At 45.1% G+C, this 19,506-nt stretch overlaps 1 protein-coding gene across 1 annotated transcript; it reads right to left on the bottom strand.

The window, feature by feature from the left end:
- Positions 1-14,776: 14,776 nt before the first annotated feature.
- On the bottom strand, positions 14,777-16,229 carry LOC142730627 (uncharacterized). The gene is made up of 4 exons (XM_075849378.1): positions 16,170-16,229; positions 15,873-15,921; positions 15,458-15,543; positions 14,777-15,334 (listed from the first exon to the last, which is right to left on the bottom strand). Exons 1-4 carry the CDS (start codon positions 16,194-16,196, stop codon positions 14,807-14,809), a joined length of 690 nt encoding a protein of 229 aa, XP_075705493.1. The 5' UTR covers positions 16,197-16,229; the 3' UTR covers positions 14,777-14,806.
- Positions 16,230-19,506: the final 3,277 nt, after the last annotated feature.

The raw sequence follows: 19,506 nt of genomic DNA, 5'->3' as shown, positions 1-19,506 counted from the left end.
AGACCTGTTGAAGAATACTGTTCTGACTTTAGAAAGTGGTGCGTAGCTTCTCGGTGGAATGACCCTGCCCTAAGGTGCCAGTTTAGGTTAGGCTTATCTAACGCCCTGAAGGATCTGCTTGTTAGCTACCCCTCTTCTGACTCCCTAGACTAGGTTATGGCCTTAGCAGTACGACTTGACCGACGTCTCAGGGAATGACAGCTTGAACGTTTCAGTGTTTTCCCCTCTGACTTCCCTGCGATTCCCCCCGAGGTCCCGTCTCCTCACTCTTCCACAGAAGACTCGGAGGTACCTATGCAACTCGGGGCCTCCGTGTCCCCTCGACAACGTAGAGAGTTCCGCAGGAAGAATGGTCTCTGCTTCTATTGTGTGGATGACAAGCATCAACTGAACACCTGTCCCAGGCGCAAGAATAAACAGCCGGAAAACTTAAAGAGGCTCTGTCACCAGATTTTGCAACCACTATCTGCTATTGCAGCAGATAGGCGCTGCAATGTAGATTACAGTAACGTTTTTATTTTTAAAAAACGAGCATTTTTGGCCACTTCTCTTCAGAACGCCCAGCTTCTGCCAGATCACGCTGTGACATCACTCACAGGTCCTGCATCGTGTCAGACGAGCGAGGACACATCGGGATCATCAACTTACCTGCTAACGCCGATGCTGCTGCCGAATCTACTGAAGCCTCTGGTGCCGATGTGTCCTCGCTCGTCTGACACGATGCAGGACCTGAGAGTGACGTCACAGCGTGATCTGGCAGAAGCTGGGCGTTCTGATGAGAAGTAGATGATACTTCTCATCAGAACGCCCAGCTAGTAAAAGTATTAAAAACGCCCCGATGTACGCACATAATACACGCCCACTTGGACTTTTACTTTTAAACACACCCACTTGGACTTTTGCAAGCCTCATTTGCATAACTACAAAAATGGTCATAACTTGGCCAAAAATGCTCGTTTTTTAAAAATAAAAATGTTACTGTAATCTACATTGCAGCGCCTATCTGCTGCAATAGCAGATAGGGGTGGCAAAATCTGGTGACAGAGCCTCTTTAAGTGATCATCGGGGAGGTCACTTGGGCGCACAGGTATTTCCCGTTAATATGAAACGCAATAAAATTTTGCTTCCCTTTCAGGTCTCGTTTGCTGGTCGGTCTGCCACCGGCAGTGCCTTCGTGGATTCAGGCTCATCTGCTAATATCATGTCTGTCGAATTTGCTATGTCTCTAAAAATGCCTTTTATTGATTTGCCTAATCCTGTCCCGGTAGTGGGTATCGACTCCACTCCTCTGGCTAATGGTTATTTTACTCAGCATACTCCTGTTTTTGAACTCCTTGTTGGCTCCATGCATTTGGAGCAGTGCTCTGTACTGTTGATGCAGGGATTATCGTCCGATCTGGTATTAGGTCTTCCCTGGTTGCAGTTGCATAATCCCACGTTTGATTGGAATACTGGGGAGCTCACCAAATGGGGTAGTGAATGCCTGACGTCATGTCTTTCGGTTAACTCTATTTCTCCCCGTGAGGTGGTGAACACGCTACCTGAGTTTGTTCAGGACTTCGCTGATGTTTTCTCTAAGGAGGCCTCCAAGGTGTTGCCCCGTCATAGAGATTACGATTGCGCCATCGATTTGGTACCAGGTGCTAAGCTTCCTAAGGGTAGGATATTTAATCTTTCATGTCCTGAACGTGAAGCCATGAGGGAATATATCCAAGAATGCCTGGCCAAGGGTTTCATTTGCCCCTCGACTTCTCCTGTAGGTGCTGGCTTCTTCTTCGTGGGGAAGAAGGATGGTGGTCTTAGGCCGTGCATTGACTATCGTAATTTGAATAAGATCACAGTAAGGAACCAGTATCCCCTTCCTTTGATTCCGGATCTTTTTAATCAGGTTCAGTGGGCCCAATGGTTCTCTAAGTTTGATCTACGGGTGGCGTATAACCTTATCCCCATCAAAGAGGGGGATGAGTGGAAGACTGCGTTCAACACGCCCGAAGGTCATTTTGAATACCTGGTCATGCCCTTTGGGTTGTGTAATGCCCCTACTGTCTTCCAGAATTTTATTAATGAAATTCTGAGAGATTACCTGGGAAATTTTCTTGTAGTGTACCTTGATGACATACTGGTGTTTTCCAAGGACTGGTCCTCTCAGGTGGAGCATGTCAGGAAGGTGCTCCAGGTCCTCAGGGAAAATAATCTGTTTGCGAAAACCGAAAAATGTGTGTTTGGGGTACAGGAAATACCATTTTTGGGTCAAATCCTCACTCCTCATGAATTCCGCATGGACCCTGCCAAGGTTCAGGCTGTGGCGGAATGGGTCCAACCTGCCTCCCTGAAGGCTCTACAGTGTTTTTTGGGGTTCGCTAACTATTACAGGAGATTTATTGCCAACTTCTCGGTCGTCGCTAAGCCTCTTACGGACCTCACTCGCAAGGGTGCTGATGTCCTCCACTGGCCTCCTGAGGCCGTCCAGGCTTTTGAGACCCTCAAGAAGTGCTTTATCTCGGCCCCTGTGCTGGTTCAGCCCAACCAAAGGGAGCCATTTATCGTGGAGGTTGACGCGTCCGAGGTGGGAGTGGGGGCCGTATTGTCCCAGGGTACTAGGTCCCTCACCCATCTCCGCCCCTGTGCTTACTTCTCTAGGAAGTTTTCGCCCACGGAGAGTAACTATGATATTGGCAACCGCGAACTTTTAGCCATTAAATGGGCTTTTGAAGAGTGGCGTCACTTCCTGGAGGGGGCCAGACACCAGGTAACGGTCCTTACGGACCACAAGAATCTGGTTTTCCTAGAATCTGCCCGGAGGCTTAATCCGAGACAAGCTCGATTGTCGCTATTTTTTACCAGATTTAACTTCTTGGTTACCTATAGGGCTGGGTCCAAAAATATTAAGGCTGATGCACTCTCACGTAGTTTCATGGACAATCCTCCTTCGGAGAAGGATCCTGCTTGTATTTTACCTCCTGGTATAATCGTTTCTGCCACTGATTCTGATTTAGTCTCTGACATTGCGGCTGATCAAAGTTCAGCTCCCGGGAACCTCCCTGGGGACAAGCTGTTTGTCCCCCTACAATACCGGCTAAGGGTACTTAGGGAAAACCATGACTCCGCACTATCTGGTCATCCTGGCATCTTGGGTACCAAACACCTCATTACCAGAAACTATTGGTGGCCTGGGTTGCCTAAAGACGTTAGGGCTTACGTCGCGGCTTGTGAGGTTTGTGCTAGGTCCAAGACCCCTAGGTCCCGACCTGCGGGCTTACTACATTCTTTGCCCATTCCCCAGAGACCTTGGACCCATATCTCCATGGATTTTATCACCGATTTGCCTCCATCTCAAGGCAAGTCGGTGGTGTGGGTGGTAGTAGACCGCTTCAGCAAGATGTGCCACTTTGTGCCCCTTAAGAAACTACCTAACGCCAAGACATTAGCTTCTTTGTTTGTTAAACACATTCTGCGTCTCCATGGGGTCCCAGTCAATATTGTTTCTGACAGAGGGGTACAATTTGTTTCTTTATTTTGGAGAGCCTTTTGTAAAAAGTTGGAGATCGATCTGTCCTTCTCCTCCGCCTTCCATCCCGAAACTAATGGCCAAACGGAGAGGACTAATCAATCCCTGGAACAATATTTAAGGTGTTACATCTCTGACTGTCAATTTGATTGGGTCTCATTCATTCCCCTCGCCGAATTTTCCCTGAATAACCGGGTCAGTAACTCGTCAGGGGTCTCCCCGTTTTTCTGTAATTTCGGGTTTAATCCACGGTTCTCCTCCGTTTCTCCTGGTAGTTCCAATAATCCCGAGGTAGAGGACGTTCATCCGGAACTGTGCACAGTCTGGGCCCAGGTTCAGAAGAACCTAGAGGCGTCCCAGAGCGTACAAAAGATTCAGGCTGATAGAAGACGTTCTGCTAACCCCCGGTTTGTCGTCGGGGATCTGGCGTGGTTGTCGTCTAGGAACTTGCGCCTTAAGGTCCCGTCCAGGAAGTTTGCTCCCCGATTTATTGGGCCTTATAAGGTCATTGAAGTCCTCAACCCTGTATCCTTCCGTCTGGAGCTGCCCCCATCCTTTCGCATACACAACGTCTTTCATGCCTCCCTCCTTAAACGCTGCTCCCCGTCCTCGTCCCCCTCGAGGAAACCTCCTGTTCCCGTTCTCACCCCTGAGGGGGTGGAATTCGAGGTGGCCAATATTGTGGACAGTAGGATGATCCAGGGCTCCCTCCAGTACCTGGTCCATTGGAGAGGATACGGGCCGGAGGAGAGGACTTGGGTACCTGCTCGAGATGTTCACGCTGGGGTATTGGTCAGGAGGTTCCACCTTCTCTTCCCCACTAAACCAGGTCCTCTTAGTAAGGGTCCGGTGGCCCCTCATAAGAGGGGGGGTACTGTAAAGGATCTGCCAGGCACTACGTCTGTGGATACTCCCAGGATTAATCAATCGACACCTGAGGCCGGACCTCTTAGACTGACTCCGGCTCCCACCAATCAGGGTGGCAGGCTCAGGAGTGGGAGAGCCTATCGCGGCCTGGTCAAACAGAGTTAGCTCCGCCCCCTGTCCATTTATACCTGCCGTTTTCTCTTCCTCATTGCTTGTGATTCTTCCTGGTTTCCTTGCCCTGCTACAGCCTTGCTCCAGCCTGCTTCTGCCTTGCTTCAGCCTTGCTACAGCTTCCGCTTATCCTGCTTCGCTCTGCCCCCGGCTTGCTTCCTGCTCCTTGCTCTGCGTTCGTATACTTCGTGACATCCTGATCCTGACTGGCTTTTTCACCACTCTGGTTTCCTCACGGTGTTCCGTGGGCTACTGCCCCTTCCCTTGCTTGTTCCCTGTTTGTATTCCCTTGCACTTAGTCAGCGTATGGACCACCGCCCAGTTGCACCACGTCGCCTAGGGCGGGTCGTTGCAAGTAGGCAGGGACAGGGCGGTGTGTAGATTAGGGCTCACTTGCCCCCTTCCCCTCCTTCCTGCCATAACAGGCGTAGCTATGTTCTCAAGCACCCGGGGCAAAGATTCAGTTTGGCGCCCCCCCCCCCCCTCAACCTCTTTCCCGACATCTCCTTCTCCCTCGCCGTGTTTGTTTTCTCTACCAATCGACGTGTCATTTCTTTTTATGTAACGCGAGCATAAAATTATTTGTACATTTCACAAGCAATATGGTTCTATACACAACACCAGAACCATGCTCAGTACATATATACAACACCAGCACAAATACAGCTCAATTCAGTGCAACCCCTGCCGTACAAGTGTGTACGGCGTAAAACTACAGCTCCCAGCATGGCCCGAACAATGGTGAGGATATGCTGGGAGATGCTGTTTCACAAAAAATAAATCCTATCATAATCACACCACCATCATCTCGCTGCAGATCATACAGTGACTACAGTGCTGATTAGAGGCAGAGTGAACATTTACATTAGGTGACTCACCGGTGACGTCTCAGATTCTAGTTCTTTTTCTCCACTCACATGTCTTCAGCTTCTCACTTTTCCAACATTTCTGCCCTATAAATAAATATAAAGTTATCATTATACCACACACTCCACCCCTAAATATAATAGCGCCAAACACTGCACCTCTAATTATAATAGCACCATACACCGTGTCCCACACACACACTGTGCCCCTGTAGATAGTGCCTGCCATAGAGCCCCCTGTAGATAGTGCCTGCCATAGAGCCCCCTGTAGATAGTGCCTGCCATAGAGCCCCCTGTAGATAGTGCCCCCATATAGACCACCCCTGTATATAGTGTCCCACAAATAACTCCCCCTATAGTGCTCTACAGATAGCCCACCCCTGTATATAGCCCCCTGTAGGTATAGCCCACCCCTGTATATAGAGCTCTACAGATAGCCCAACCATGTATGTAGCCCCCCTGTAGATATAGCCCACCCCTGTATATAGTGATCCACATATAGTCCACCCCTGTATATAGTGTTTCACAGATAGCCCACAACTGTATATAGCCCCCCTTGTACATATAGTCCACCCCTGTATATAGTGCTCCACTAGATAGTCCACCCCTGTATATAGTGCTCCACAGATAGCCCACCCCTGTATATACTATATACAAGGGTGGGCTATCTGTGGAGCACTATATACAGGGGTTGACTATATGTACAAGGGGGCTATATCTACATGGGGCTATATACTATATAGCCCACGCCTGTATATTGTGCTCTATAGACAGCCCACTCCAGTATATAGCCCCCATGTAGATATAGTCCCCCTGTATATAGCCCAGCCCTGTAGATATAGTCCCCCTGTATATAGCCCACCCCCTGTAGATATAGTCCCCCTGTATATAGCCCAGCCCTGTAGATATAGTCCCCCTGTATATAGCCCAGCCCTGTAGATATAGTCCCCCTGTATATAGCCCCCCCTGTAGATATAGTCCCCCTGTATATAGCCCAGCCCTGTAGATATAGTCCCCCTGTATATAGCCCAGCCCTGTAGATATGGTCCCCCTGTATATAGCCCAGCCCTGTAGATATAGTCCCCCTGTATATAGCCCAGCCCTCTAGATATAGTCCCCCTGTATATAGCCCAGCCCTGTAGATATAGTCCCCCTGTAGATAGACACCCCCCGTAGATAAAGTCCCCCGTGTAGACAAAGTCCCCCCCCCCCACAGATACAGCCACACACTTCTATTACAATTAAAAAAAAAAAAACATTTCAAACTCACCTTATTCCCGCTCCCACGCCGTCCGGCAGCCATGGAGACCTGCTCTCTCCTGCACAGGTCTCCAGGGGGTTGAACGCAGCGTTTATGAAAGCCGCTGATTGGCTGGGCAGGATGACTTTCCCTGTCAGTCAGTCAGCGCCTTTCATCGACGGAAGCGCAACTGGTACAAAAGGTACCAGTCGCTTCATTCGTGGGAAGGCGCTGAATGGCCGGGCACGGAACGTGCCCGGTCATTCATTGCTTCTAATTGTACCTGTGTCCTTGCGACACAGGTACAATTATAGTGCATGAGGAGGTGGCGCTGGCGCCCCCACTAAGCTGCTCCCGGGGCACGTGCCCCGCCTGCCCCCCCTAGCTACGCCCCTGCATACAGTATATCCCTGTACTGATCTGTGATGTTGCGGGCTGTGTGAGGTGTCCAGGGATTAGGCTACCATGATGATCTATGACTGCGGGGGCAGGGACAGACGTCACATTGGGGGTAGGTACTACATACTCTACACAATTGTGGCTGTACTTCTATAGGGAAGATTCTTCAACTATAACGTTGGCATGCTCATCGGGAGTCCTCTGTTCGTATTCTTCAGAAACAGCACCACTCCTTTCCATGGCTGTGTATGGTATTACATTCAAGTGAATAGAGTTGAACCGCAAGACTGTACACAGTCCATGGTCAAGAGTGGCGATAACCCGTTTAAAGCATTTTGTTAATAAATATATACGGCCGTCTTTCCTCCTTTACAAATTGTGATCCCCTCAGCTCAATTGCGACTTGGAAACATATCACTTTTATTGAGATAGGAATATTTATTATGTTTCATTCTTACAGTTTGTTCCAATACATAACAGATTAATTCACCCGTGTGGCACATTAATAAGCTGTGCTCTATTGTAATATTCGCTTCCCTGCACTGGCAGTAAGCCCAAGACCCAGCCCAAGTCCTACCAGTCATATTGTGCCCTCTAGTGCTCCAAAGGGGGTCTACATTTAAAAAAAAAACCTGAGCTTTAGGCCTTATTCAGACGAACATGGGGAACCTCGGACATGAAAAACGGCAGTTTTTCACATCTGAGTTGCCCCCATGTGGGTCCCGTTTTCACGGATCCCCATATACTTGAGTCTATGGAGGGATCCGTGAAAATGGAAGAAAATAGGACATGTTCTATTTTTCAACGGACCCTTCACACGGTCCGTTGAAACAACGGCCGTAATAACGGCCCCATTGAAATACATGCGTCCGTGTGACAGCGGTTGTTTTAACGGCTGTCACATGGCGTATTCTACGTTCGTCTGAAAAAAGGTCAATTTTACGGGGAAACAAAGGATCAGGCATGTAGAAATCCTACATGCTCGATCTTCTTTCTACCGACATCTGTAGGTAGGGAACTGTTGGGTCCCATATAGAGGAGTTCTTTGGCTGATCCCACCGAAATGACCAACTTGTCTGGTTAAGAAAACCCAATTTATAATACCATGAGTCAATAGAAGGGAATCCCACGAACAGCACCCTCATTTATCAGCCAGAGTGAAGAGCGGCAACAAAAAGCCTCTCTCCCTCTGAAGGACCGGGCAGCCCATTTATTTTCATCATTCATTTGGGGTCCCTATCGGCCAAAATAGAGAGCGACTTCAAATAGTGGCTCGTGTTCTAGAGTACCAAACATGTCCATGCATTACATTGATGGTCCTTTGATTTCACTGGACACCATGGAATGAATAATTTACCCTGCGGTGGCACAGTAAGGACTTCCTGTACATTCCTCTACCTCCGAAGGGCAATGTATGGGCAGTCATGACTCGATTTGCATTCTTTGTAGTCAAATATGGATTCTTCTTAAAGGGATATTTCAGCTAAAAATATTCATCACCTGTCCACTGGATAGGTGGTAAATGTTAGACTGGTGGGGGGGGGGGGGGGGTGACTGCTGGGACTCGCATAATCACTTGAACAGGGGACCCCGTTCCCGTCTCCCCCGAGCCACACAACATACGTGGCAGTAAGCATGCTCCATCAGCTGTACTAGACAGTGTAGTAATATCCCAAAATATTAGACAAATCCATTATTATTCTGTATTCAGTAGAAAGAACAGGGAACAAATCTGGCAAAAAAATCTTCTCTTAAGTTTACTATTACCTAGTATTATGTTCAAAGAATTAAGGGCATAGCAAACAGAAGTAAAAATATATAAATAGGGATCCACGTGGAATCGTTCCCTTTACAAGCAGTCAGCGTAAGGCCATAGCAGAAAAACGCATTGATTATGAGTAATAAAGCTATCGTTTTGGTGGCTTTGATATGAGCATCTAGATTAGGGTTTCGGCAGCTGTCACCACTTTTTTGCATCTTCTTCATGTGTCCGTAGATAGATTTCATAATGGTCACCAGTGATGCTAAAGAGAAAAGAAACCCCAGAAGACAACCCAATGAAAGCTTCATAAAAGCAAACACATCTTGGTGGATCGAATGAGGTAGACGTATTTTGTCGGGAAGCATTGAGGACCATCTTCGACCAATTCTTCTCCGATAAGTCCCAAGAGAAAGTAAGACTTAATAAGAAGGAGCCAATAACGGATGGAAGTAGGAGCCATAGGATCATCTTGGGGAATCTTCTTTGGAGATACACGTAGAACTGGTGTTGGATGTTCACAATTCGGAAGCAAAAATGTACAGATAGCCAGGTGGAAAGCCAGATGTTACAAGACATTATTGCCAGACACACAACTGTGCTAACCCTTTGGACTTCAAAAGTGAACACCAAATTGATCTGTGGTAACCGCAAAATATATCCACAAAATTTAAGAACTTCGTATAATGAGCTGAAGAAGCTGATGCCACAAATAAGTTGATCAGACCTGTTAATGTTTTTGTTTTTCACCCATTCCTGGGCATTCACGACAAGAAGGAAGGTGTTGCCTAAAAATGAACTCGATAGAGCAATAATATCAATAATTGTTAGCACAATGTTCAACATATTGATTCTCTTTGGTCCTGAAAATTTTTACCGAAGCGTTCTTGTTGACCGAATATGAAAGGTCTGTAGACAGGACAAATATTAGACACGTCGTGAGTGAACATTGATGAGAACAATGCAAATACTGTCTCCATGCAACTGGACACCTAACACCTCTGTTGTACAGAACTTATCCCAGGGAATTCACACCAAGAATGAAGGTATTTCCCAAAAATTAACTCAATTGAGCGATAAGATAAATAGTGGTTGGAAGAACGATGCGCCAATTTGGTTCTCTCTAGTCTCGAAAACGTTCACAGAAGCATCCTTGATGATTGAAGGTGAAATGTCTATAGGCAAGACAGTAGTAGTCATGTCGTGAGTGAACATTAACTTGAGAACAATGCAAATACTGTCTCTACGCAACTGGACACCTCTTTTCAGCTTAACCATTTCCCGGGCATTCACGCCGAGAAATGTACTCAATTGAGTCATAGCCAGGGTTCATCACCAGGATAGTGGTCAGAATGCGACTACCAGAGAATGAGACAGAGGCATAGTTAGAGTACAGGCCAAAGGTTAAAATCAGGAGGAGAATAACCGGTACCAGGTGACAAATCCAAGGGATGACACAGAAGCGAAATCCGGAAAGCCAAGGTCAGGATCAGAGTCAATAGCAAAGGATATACGTTAAAAAAAAAGACAAGGCTTTGAGATTAGAGTCCGCTTTAAATAAGCTACCAGAGTGATGTCATCTAGGAGGGTCCGGTTGCCATGGCCCGCAAGAACTGCCAGCAGGAGGCATCGCAAGAGGGGGGAGAAGTCATTCAGTTTGCAAGGTAACTTGATACAGCCTGTGGCTAGAGCCACGGCTGCCACTGGCGACCCACTGCTGGAACAGGGTAAGGCCTCATGCACACGAATTTATTTTTTTCCTCCCGTAAATACTGGTATAAATACAGGTCCTTGGTCATACGTATTCAACCCGTATTGCACCAGTATTTACGGACCCGTGGGTCCGGTGTCACCAGTATTCCACCCGTATTTATGGGCACGTTTTCGCTTCAAAATTGCACTGCACTAATCGGCAGCCCCTTCTCTCTAGCAGTGCAGGATTGAGAGAAGGGGCAGCCCTTTCCATAGTAAAAGTAAAAGAAATTCATACTTACCCGGCCGTCGTCTTGGTGACACGTCCCTCTTTCGACATGCAGCCCGACCTCCCTGGATGACGCGGCAGACCATGTGACCGCTGCAGCCTGTGATTGGCCTGTGATTGGCTGCAGCAGTCACATGAGCTGAATCGTCATCCCGGGAGGCCGGACTGCAGGAAGAAGAAGGGAGTTCTGGGTAAGTATGAACGTCTATTTTTTTTACAGGTTGATCTATATTGGGATCGGAAATCACTGTCCAGGGTGCTGAAACAGTTACTGCCGATCGTTTAACTCTTTCAGCACTCTGGACAGTGACTATCCCCTGACGTCACCTAGCAACGACTTCTATGGGCCTGCCCGTGCCGTTATTACGGCCTGAAATAGGACATGCTCTATATTTTTCAACGGCCCGGGCACCTTCCCGTACGCATACCCGTGGCCAATAGAAGTCTATGGGCCCGTAATTACGGGCCGTAATTACGGGTCATAATTGCAGGCTTTTTTACGTTCGTGTGCATGGGGCCTATGGGAAAATCTTGAAATTCAACATCAGGAAGAATGGCAGCCAGTAGAACCAAGTGACTATGGGGATTCCAGGAGAGGTAGAAGCTCCATACATATAAATAACATATCTATATATAGCAGGTGGGTATTACCCATAGGTAGTCACTCAGGTTATTTTTCAGATCACAACTGGATATCTGCTTTTACCATATTGATCTAGAATGAGATGCGGTGAAACCAAACCTTTTTCTATTGATTACATGAATCCTTACCTATGATAAAGGGCTTTTCAGACCTTCATATTACAGCTCCATGTGGGGTCAGACGCCGATCAGCCAGAACATTAAAACCCCCTGCCGAATATTGTGTAATTCCTCTTATACTGCCAAAGCATGTCATGCATGGACACCAAAAAGACATCTGAAGGCGTCCTGTAGTATCTGGCAGCAAGACGTAAGATACACTATATGGACAAAAGTATTGGGACACACCTCTTATTAATTAAATTCAAATCGGTCCCATTGCTACAAGTGTATAAAATCCAGCACTCGCCATGCAGTCGTCTTTAAAGACATTTGTGATAGAACGGGTCGTTGTAAAGAGATCACTGAATCCCAGCGCGGTCCCGCAATAGGACGTCACCGATGTAACAAGTCAGTTCATGAAATTTCATCCGTCCAAGTTATTCCACCATCACCTGTGAGTGATATTATTGTAAAGTGGAAGCTTATAGGAACCACAGCAAATCAGCCACGAAGTGGGGACCACGTAATGTTGCAGAGCCGAGTGCTAGGGAGCATAAAAGTCGCCAACGCTCTGATGACTCAATAACTGCAGAGCTCCAAACCTCCTCTGGCATTAATATCCACACAAAAACTGCCCCGGGAGCTTCATGGCATGGGGGCCGAGCAGCTGTATGCCAGTCTTACTAATCACTAAGCACAATGCCAAGTATCGGATGGAGTGGTGTAAAGCCGCCGCCACTGGACTCTGGAGCAGTGGAAACCTGTTCTGTGGAGTGATGGATCACGCTTCTCTATCTAGAGTCTGATGGACGAGTCTGGGTTTGGTTAATGCCAGGAGAACGTTACCCACTTGACTGCATTGTGCCAGCTGTAATGTTTGGTGGAGGAGGATAATGCTATTGGGTTGTTTTTCAGGTGTCGGCCTCTTCGTTCCTGTGAAAGGAAATCTTAATCCTTCAGCACACAAGACATTTATGACAATTGTAGCTTCCAACTTTGTGGGAAAAGATTATTAAAGAGAAGGCTTAAGGCCCCAGGCATTTTGCATCTACAGGCTCCTATATCCCATACAAATTTAATTATTTTTTTTCTGCAGAGTTTACTAAAGGAACCTTCTAAAGACTGTAACCCTGGGTGGTCCGCTAATTTATTGCAGATCCAAATCAGGCCACTTTAAAGCCCCTTTAAATTGTACCTCTAGTTATACTGACTCATGTACTGACTGTAGGTGACCGTGGGTATTTTTAGCAGCTGGATATCCAGGGGATACATTTACAAAGGGGGCTGTTTTGTTGAATTACCCTTAATGGGATTGTCCACTACCAGACAGCCTATCCAATGGATAGGTCATCAGTATATGATCTGTGGGGGTCTTACACCCAGACCCCGCACCGATCAGCTGCTACCGCTGCCTGCGGGCACCGGACGTCCATGCCGGAAGCAGATGGCTCCGGTTACGAAATAGCGGCAGATTCAAGTGAATAGGAGCAGAGCTGCAGCTCGGCCACTATGCAATGTATGGAGCCAACTGCTTTCAGCACTGTTCATTGCATACTGTGCAATGACATCTGATGCCTGCATGCAGCCGGAGCAGCTGATCGGTCTGGGGCCCGGGTGTCAGACCCCCACAGATCATATACGGTGGATAGGTCATCAGTTGTCCGGTAGTGGACAACCCCTTTAATGTGATTAAATTCTAGCTGCCTAAAGTCACCACTAGAGGGAGCATATTTCGCACTTATTTATTTGGAGGTGTATACATTTGTATATGGTAAGACCCTAGTGGTGGCTGAAGAATTGCATTATTGACCTCTAGAACTATATGTTATGAGCTCTGTATCAAAAAAAACAAAGCTGCATCCTCTATAAAAATTATTTTATTTAATAATCCAATATAGAAGTTTGATGCCCTAAAAATTAAATGTTTAAAGCTAAAACTAGAACTAATAAATATTAGGATTATAATAAATATGCGGATATTTTGAGTTTAAAGGCTATGTACACCTTTACCACTATTTTTTGTACTGTCCCAAAGCATCTAAAATTTAAAATTAAGCAACTTTGCAAATAGTCCTGATTAAGAATGTCGTTTTATGTCAGGCCTGTGTCTCCATGGTAACAGACTACAAGTAAACACTATGTAGTCTGATCTTGCAGCTATGCTATCTAACATCTGTCCCCAACCTATTGCTAACCTACCACAGGTAACTTTTTTTTATTCATTACGGGGGAAAAAAGGGCAAGCTGTCTCTATAGGACCACCTATAGGTACCTTCCCAGAGCTGCTTTAAAGGAATCTCACTCAATTGTGCTGTCTACAATAGGGTGACTCTAGTTTGGCTATTAACCCAAATCTTGTTTCAAATCTCTAAAAAGTTTTGAACATTAGGTTACAGAATAGTCACCTATAGGTGGCACTAGACAGACAGTTTTCCTCCTTCTGGAGTACCCGTATTTTGTATACATTTTCCCAGGTAACATTGCCTTTAAGACTCCCTGCCAGCAAGTAGAATCAGTACTTTCCAAGAGAAAAAAAAGGAGAAGACTCAAAGTTATGTTTATAAATTGTAATTTATTTCCTACCATTATTACCCTATAATTATTAATATAATATTACTAGAATTATATTACTGCTATCATTATTACCCTAACACTATGAGATCCCTATTCCTAAAGCTGTTGATTCAGAAGAAGGCGAAAAACCCTGGACACATTCGGCCAATTTATGCCACAAGGGGAAAATTCCTTCTTGATCCCGGGAAAAGGCGATTAGTCCGAGAACCCTGGATCAAAGCCGCTAATTCCTATTACAGTTTACTAATTATTACAGTTAATTAACCTAAATTATAATTAAATTTAATTATTATATTGTTAGTATTACTTTGGTGTTGTTAATAATAATATAATGATACTACTATTGCTATCACTAATATCTAAGTCCCTATTCCTAAAGCTGTTGATCCAGAAGAAGGCGAAAACCCTGGGCACATTCAGCCAATTCTTGCCACAGGGGGAAAATTCCTTCTTGACCCCGGGAAAAGGCGATCAGTCCGAGAACCCTGGATCAAAGCTGCTGCTATTATTATATAATTATTTTTGTTATTACTCTCTTATTATTATACTATTTCTAATATTACTGCACTCTTGCTACCAATATTAATATGACTGACCTTTTTAATCTAACAATTATTAATATTATTATTATCATATTATTAATATTACTGTTGTTGCTGTTGATGTAATAACAGTTAAGATGTTTCCATACAAGTCTTCATCTTCTCATAGGTCTGAGGAGGATGGTCCAGATGATGTTCCTCTTCCCTCTGATGTTCTTCATCATATCATGGAGGAAGGAATGCTGGCGGATTTTCTTTCTTCTTCCTGTCCGACACTGAATTCTTCTCATCGCCTCTTTAACCGTTTTCTCTTCCTCCTCCTCCTCTTTCTCTTCATCCTCCTCTTTCTCTTCAACCACATTCTCTTCTTCTTCATCCTCGTTGTCTGATTTCTCATCAACCTCCATGTCTTCCACTTCATTGTCTTCCTCCTCCTTGTCTTCCTCCTCCATGTCTTCCACTTCATGGTCTTCCACCTCGTGGTCTTCCACCTCGTGGTCTTCCTCCTCATGGTCTTCTTGCACTTGTTCTTCCTCGCGCTCTTCTGCCTCTCCTTCCTCCTTCTTGACCTCCTCTTCCTTCAGATCCTCACACAGATGGCTTGATGTAGGTTTGGGCTCTTCTTCATCCCACGGCCATGGCAGATATTTCCTCTGAGTTTCGCGGTTCGTTGGCATGAGGCGCTAAGAAGATAAAATATTCAGTCAATTGTCTATTGAAAAGCTCCAATAACATTTTACCATCTATAGAAAGAATATGGACAAATCTGTTATAGAGAGAACATAATAACCAGTATGATCACTGACCTCCATCTTGAAGATTGGGGATGGTAAGAATTTCGTGCAGTAGATCAGGCGCTGTAGAACTCTCTCCTCCGTGGTGCTGGGGTAAGCTGAAGAGAGAAACAACCAGATAATGGGATCAGTCATAACATAACATTACAAAAATATTCCTTTAATCTGTCATCAATGGGACATGAAAGGTGCTTTATTTTAAAATATTCTGGATTATTGGACGGGCATAGAAAAGTATAGAAATCTTAGTTTCAATCTTCAATTTCCTTACTGGTTCTCTCTGCTCAGTCTTCCACATTATAGTACAGTTCTGTGATAAATTACCACATTTTAGGGATTATCAGATACAAAGGAATTTTACTGTATTTTGAGATCATCTATCAATCACTTTCTTGTGGTAAAGTCTAATTATTAAAAAAAAACTCACTTATGAAGGGTCTAAGTCCAAAAGCGGATTCCTGCTGCCGATAGATGTCCTAAAGAGAAGAGAATCCAGTAAGTGACCGCTTATCCCTCCTCAGGAATGGACAGTAGGACAAGGGGTCAGTTTTACAAATGAGCAGCCGGTGATTTGTGGACTTGTTACCTGTCCGGGGCTCTTACTCAATAAGCGGCTACTTGTCTGAGTGGACAGCCGGCCACATGGACCTCTCCTGCTGGATCCAAGTCTCCTGCTACATGTCCATCACAGGGAAGGAAAAAACAGGACAATGAAGCCACTGACCTCCAGAGATCTGCTGCCCGCTGCCATCCTGTACCCGTCCTGAACTGTAGAATCCAAATCACAATCTGAAACACAAAAAAGAGATGTCATCCCAGATCTGATAAAGACCCAAAATCCTGCAACTTTCCACATGTATTAATAGTGAATGTCCAAAAATATATATATTTTTTTAAATCTAAAAAGATCCAAAATTCTGAGTTGAATAATTAATTGTTCGGGACGCCAATTACATACGGTAGCTTCAAAATTGTGGCCTGTGATTGGTGCCTCAGGTCACATGATCTATGACCCACAAGGAATAGCAGTGCACAAGTACAGACTACGCAGCGCCATAATCTGGGCAGTGCAGCGCTTGGCGGTCCTATAGCTCCCATAGATCTTGTATGAGGTGTCAATGTGCGGCTGTATCTCTTCTTACAATCTCCTCCACACTGCGGTCGTCCGGTTGTGGAGGAGAGCAGGGGCGTAGCTATAGGGGTGCAGAGGTAGCAGTAGTACCCAGACCCTGATACCTGAGGGGACCAGAGGCTAAAAAAGAAGACACCAGTATGACAAACATCACATAGTAGATGGGGGCCCTGTTATAAATATCACACTGGGCCCCAGGAGTTTCACAATATGCCTCTGGAGAAACGGATACTGGGGACCCCAGTACTATTGATCGTGGGGGTCCCGGCAGTGATTAAACATGTATGGCCCCTCCGGTGTATAGGTGAGAAATGTTTCTGGTGGGAGAATCTCTTCATCATGCGCGATCATCGTTTTCTGCGCTGTTTATTTCTTACATCTTGACATTATAGAACATTTATCTCTGGAAATCTTCATGTAACATTCTCCACGGTGGATTTTACTGTATTTTGGGCTTTGTACTCTCATATATATATATATATATATATATACAGACAATGATAATACATTGGAGTGTGGCCTATACTGGTATTTGTAGCCGTATAGGAGGAGGAATATAGGTAATACTGGACACAAATACATATGGTATATGGGATTTCATTGCTGCCCTATAAAGATATATGTATAATATTTTGTCTATGTTAATTCCGTTCACAAGTACAGAATACACCCCAAAACATCAACCAAAGAGTCCCCATTTACAGCGTCATAAGAGTGACCCTATAAACAGTTCCAGCAGACCGCCCCTCATTAAAAATAATGCCAGCAATGCCCACACATAATGCCAGCAGAGTGTCCCTAATAAACATTACTACTGGCAGCAGAGAGTCCCTAATAAACATTACTGGCAGCAGAGAGTCTCTAATAAACATTACTGGCAGCAGAGAATCCCTAATAAACATTACTGGCAGCAGAGAGCCCCTAATAAATATTACTGGCAGCAGAGAGTCCCTAATAAACATTACTGGCAGCAGAGAATCCCTAATAAACATTACTGGCAGCAGAGAGTCCCTAATAAACATTACTGACAGCAGAGAGTCCCTAATAAATATTACTGGCAGCAGAGAGTCCCTAATAAACATTACTGGCAGCAGAGCGTCCCTTATAAACATTACTGACAGCAGAGAGTCCCTAATAAATATTACTGGCAGCAGAGGGTCCCTAATAAATATTACTGGCAGCAGAGGGTCCCTAATAAATATTACTGGCAGCAGAGAGTCCCTAATAAACATTACTGGCAGCAGAGAATCCCTAATAAACATTACTGGCAGCAGAGAGTCACTAAGAAACATTACTGGCAGCAGAGAATCCCTAATAAACATTACTGGCAGCAGAGAGTCCCTAATAAACATTACTGGCAGCAGAGGGTCCCTAATAAACATTACTGGCAGCAGAGGGTCCCTAATAAAATTACTGGCAGCAGAGAGTCCCTAATAAACATTACTGGCAGCAGAGGGTCCCTAATAAATATTACTGGCAGCAGAGAGCCCCTAATAAACATTACTGGCAGCAGAGAGTCCCTAATAAATATTACTGACAGCAGAGAGTCCCTAATAAACATTACTGGCAGCAGAGAGTCCCTAATAAACATTACTGACAGCAGAGAGTCCCTAATAAATATTACTGGCAGAAGACAGTCCCTAATAAACATTTCTGGTAGCAGAGAGTCCCTAATAAACATTACTGGCAGCAGAGCGTCCCTAATAAACTTTACTGACAGCAGAGAGTCCCTAATAAATATTACTGGTAGCAGAGAGTCCCTAATAAACATTAATGGCAGCAGAGAGTCCCTAATAAACATTACTGGCAGCAGAGGGTCCGTATTAAACATTACTGACAGCAGAGAGTCTCTAATAAATATTACTGGCAGCAGAGGGTCCCTAATAAATATTACTGGCAGCAGAGGGTCCCTAATAAATATTACTGGAAGCAGAGAGTCCCTAATAAACATTACTGGCAGCAGAAAGTACATAATAAACATTACTGGCAGCAGAGAGTCCCTAATAAACATTACTGGTAGCAGAGAGTCCCTAATAAACATTACTGGCGGCAGAGAGTCCCTAACAAACATTACTGGCAGCAGAAAGTCCCTAATAAACATTACTGGCAGCAGAGGGTCCCTAATAAACATTACTGACAGCAGAGATTCCATAATAAACATTACTGGCAGCAGAGAGTCCCTAATAAACATTACTGACAGCAGAGAGTCCCTAATAAATATTACTGGTAGCAGAGAGTCCCTAATAAACATTAATGGCAGCAGAGAGTCCCTAATAAACATTACTGGCAGCAGAAGGTCCGTATTAAACATTACTGACAGCAGAGAGTCTCTAATAAATATTACTGGCAGCAGAGGGTCCCTAATAAATATTACTGGCAGCAGAGGGTCCCTAATAAATATTACTGGAAGCAGAGAGTCCCTAATAAACATTACTGGCAGCAGAAAGTACATAATAAACATTACTGGCAGCAGAGAGTCCCTAATAAACATTACTGGTAGCAGAGAGTCCCTAATAAACATTACTGGCGGCAGAGAGTCCCTAATAAACATTACTGGTAGCAGAAAGTCCCTAATAAACATTACTGGCAGCAGAGAGTCCCTAACAAACATTACTGGCAGCAGAAAGTCCCTAATAAACATTACTGGCAGCAGAGGGTCCCTAATAAACATTACTGACAGCAGAGAGTCCATAATAAACATTACTGGCAGCAGAGAGTCCCTAATAAACATTACTGACAGCAGAGAGTCCCTAATAAATATTATTGGCAGCAGAGAGTCCCTAATAAACATTACTGGCAGCATAGAGTCCCTTATAAACATTACTAGCAGCAGAGTCCCTAATAAACATTACTGGCAGCAGAGGGTCCCTTATAAACATTACTGGCAGCAGAGAGTCCCTAATAAACGTTACTGGCAGCAGAGGGTCCC

This window comes from Rhinoderma darwinii, unplaced genomic scaffold, assembly GCF_050947455.1.
Source record: "Rhinoderma darwinii isolate aRhiDar2 unplaced genomic scaffold, aRhiDar2.hap1 Scaffold_784, whole genome shotgun sequence".
NCBI lineage: Eukaryota > Metazoa > Chordata > Amphibia > Anura > Rhinodermatidae > Rhinoderma > Rhinoderma darwinii.
The sequence above is the reverse complement of the archived record's forward strand: the minus strand, read 5'-3'. Positions and strand labels throughout refer to the sequence as shown.

Coding starts and splice junctions, on each gene's coding strand:
- LOC142730627 (XM_075849378.1), bottom strand. CDS start 16,196: ATGGCAGCGGGCAGCAGATCTCTGGAG. Junction 15,544..15,872: donor TGGACTTAGACCCTTCATAA/GTGAGTTTTTTT, acceptor TTCTCTCTTCAG/CTTACCCCAGCACCACGGAG. Junction 15,335..15,457: donor CCCCAATCTTCAAGATGGAG/GTCAGTGATCAT, acceptor TTATCTTCTTAG/CGCCTCATGCCAACGAACCG.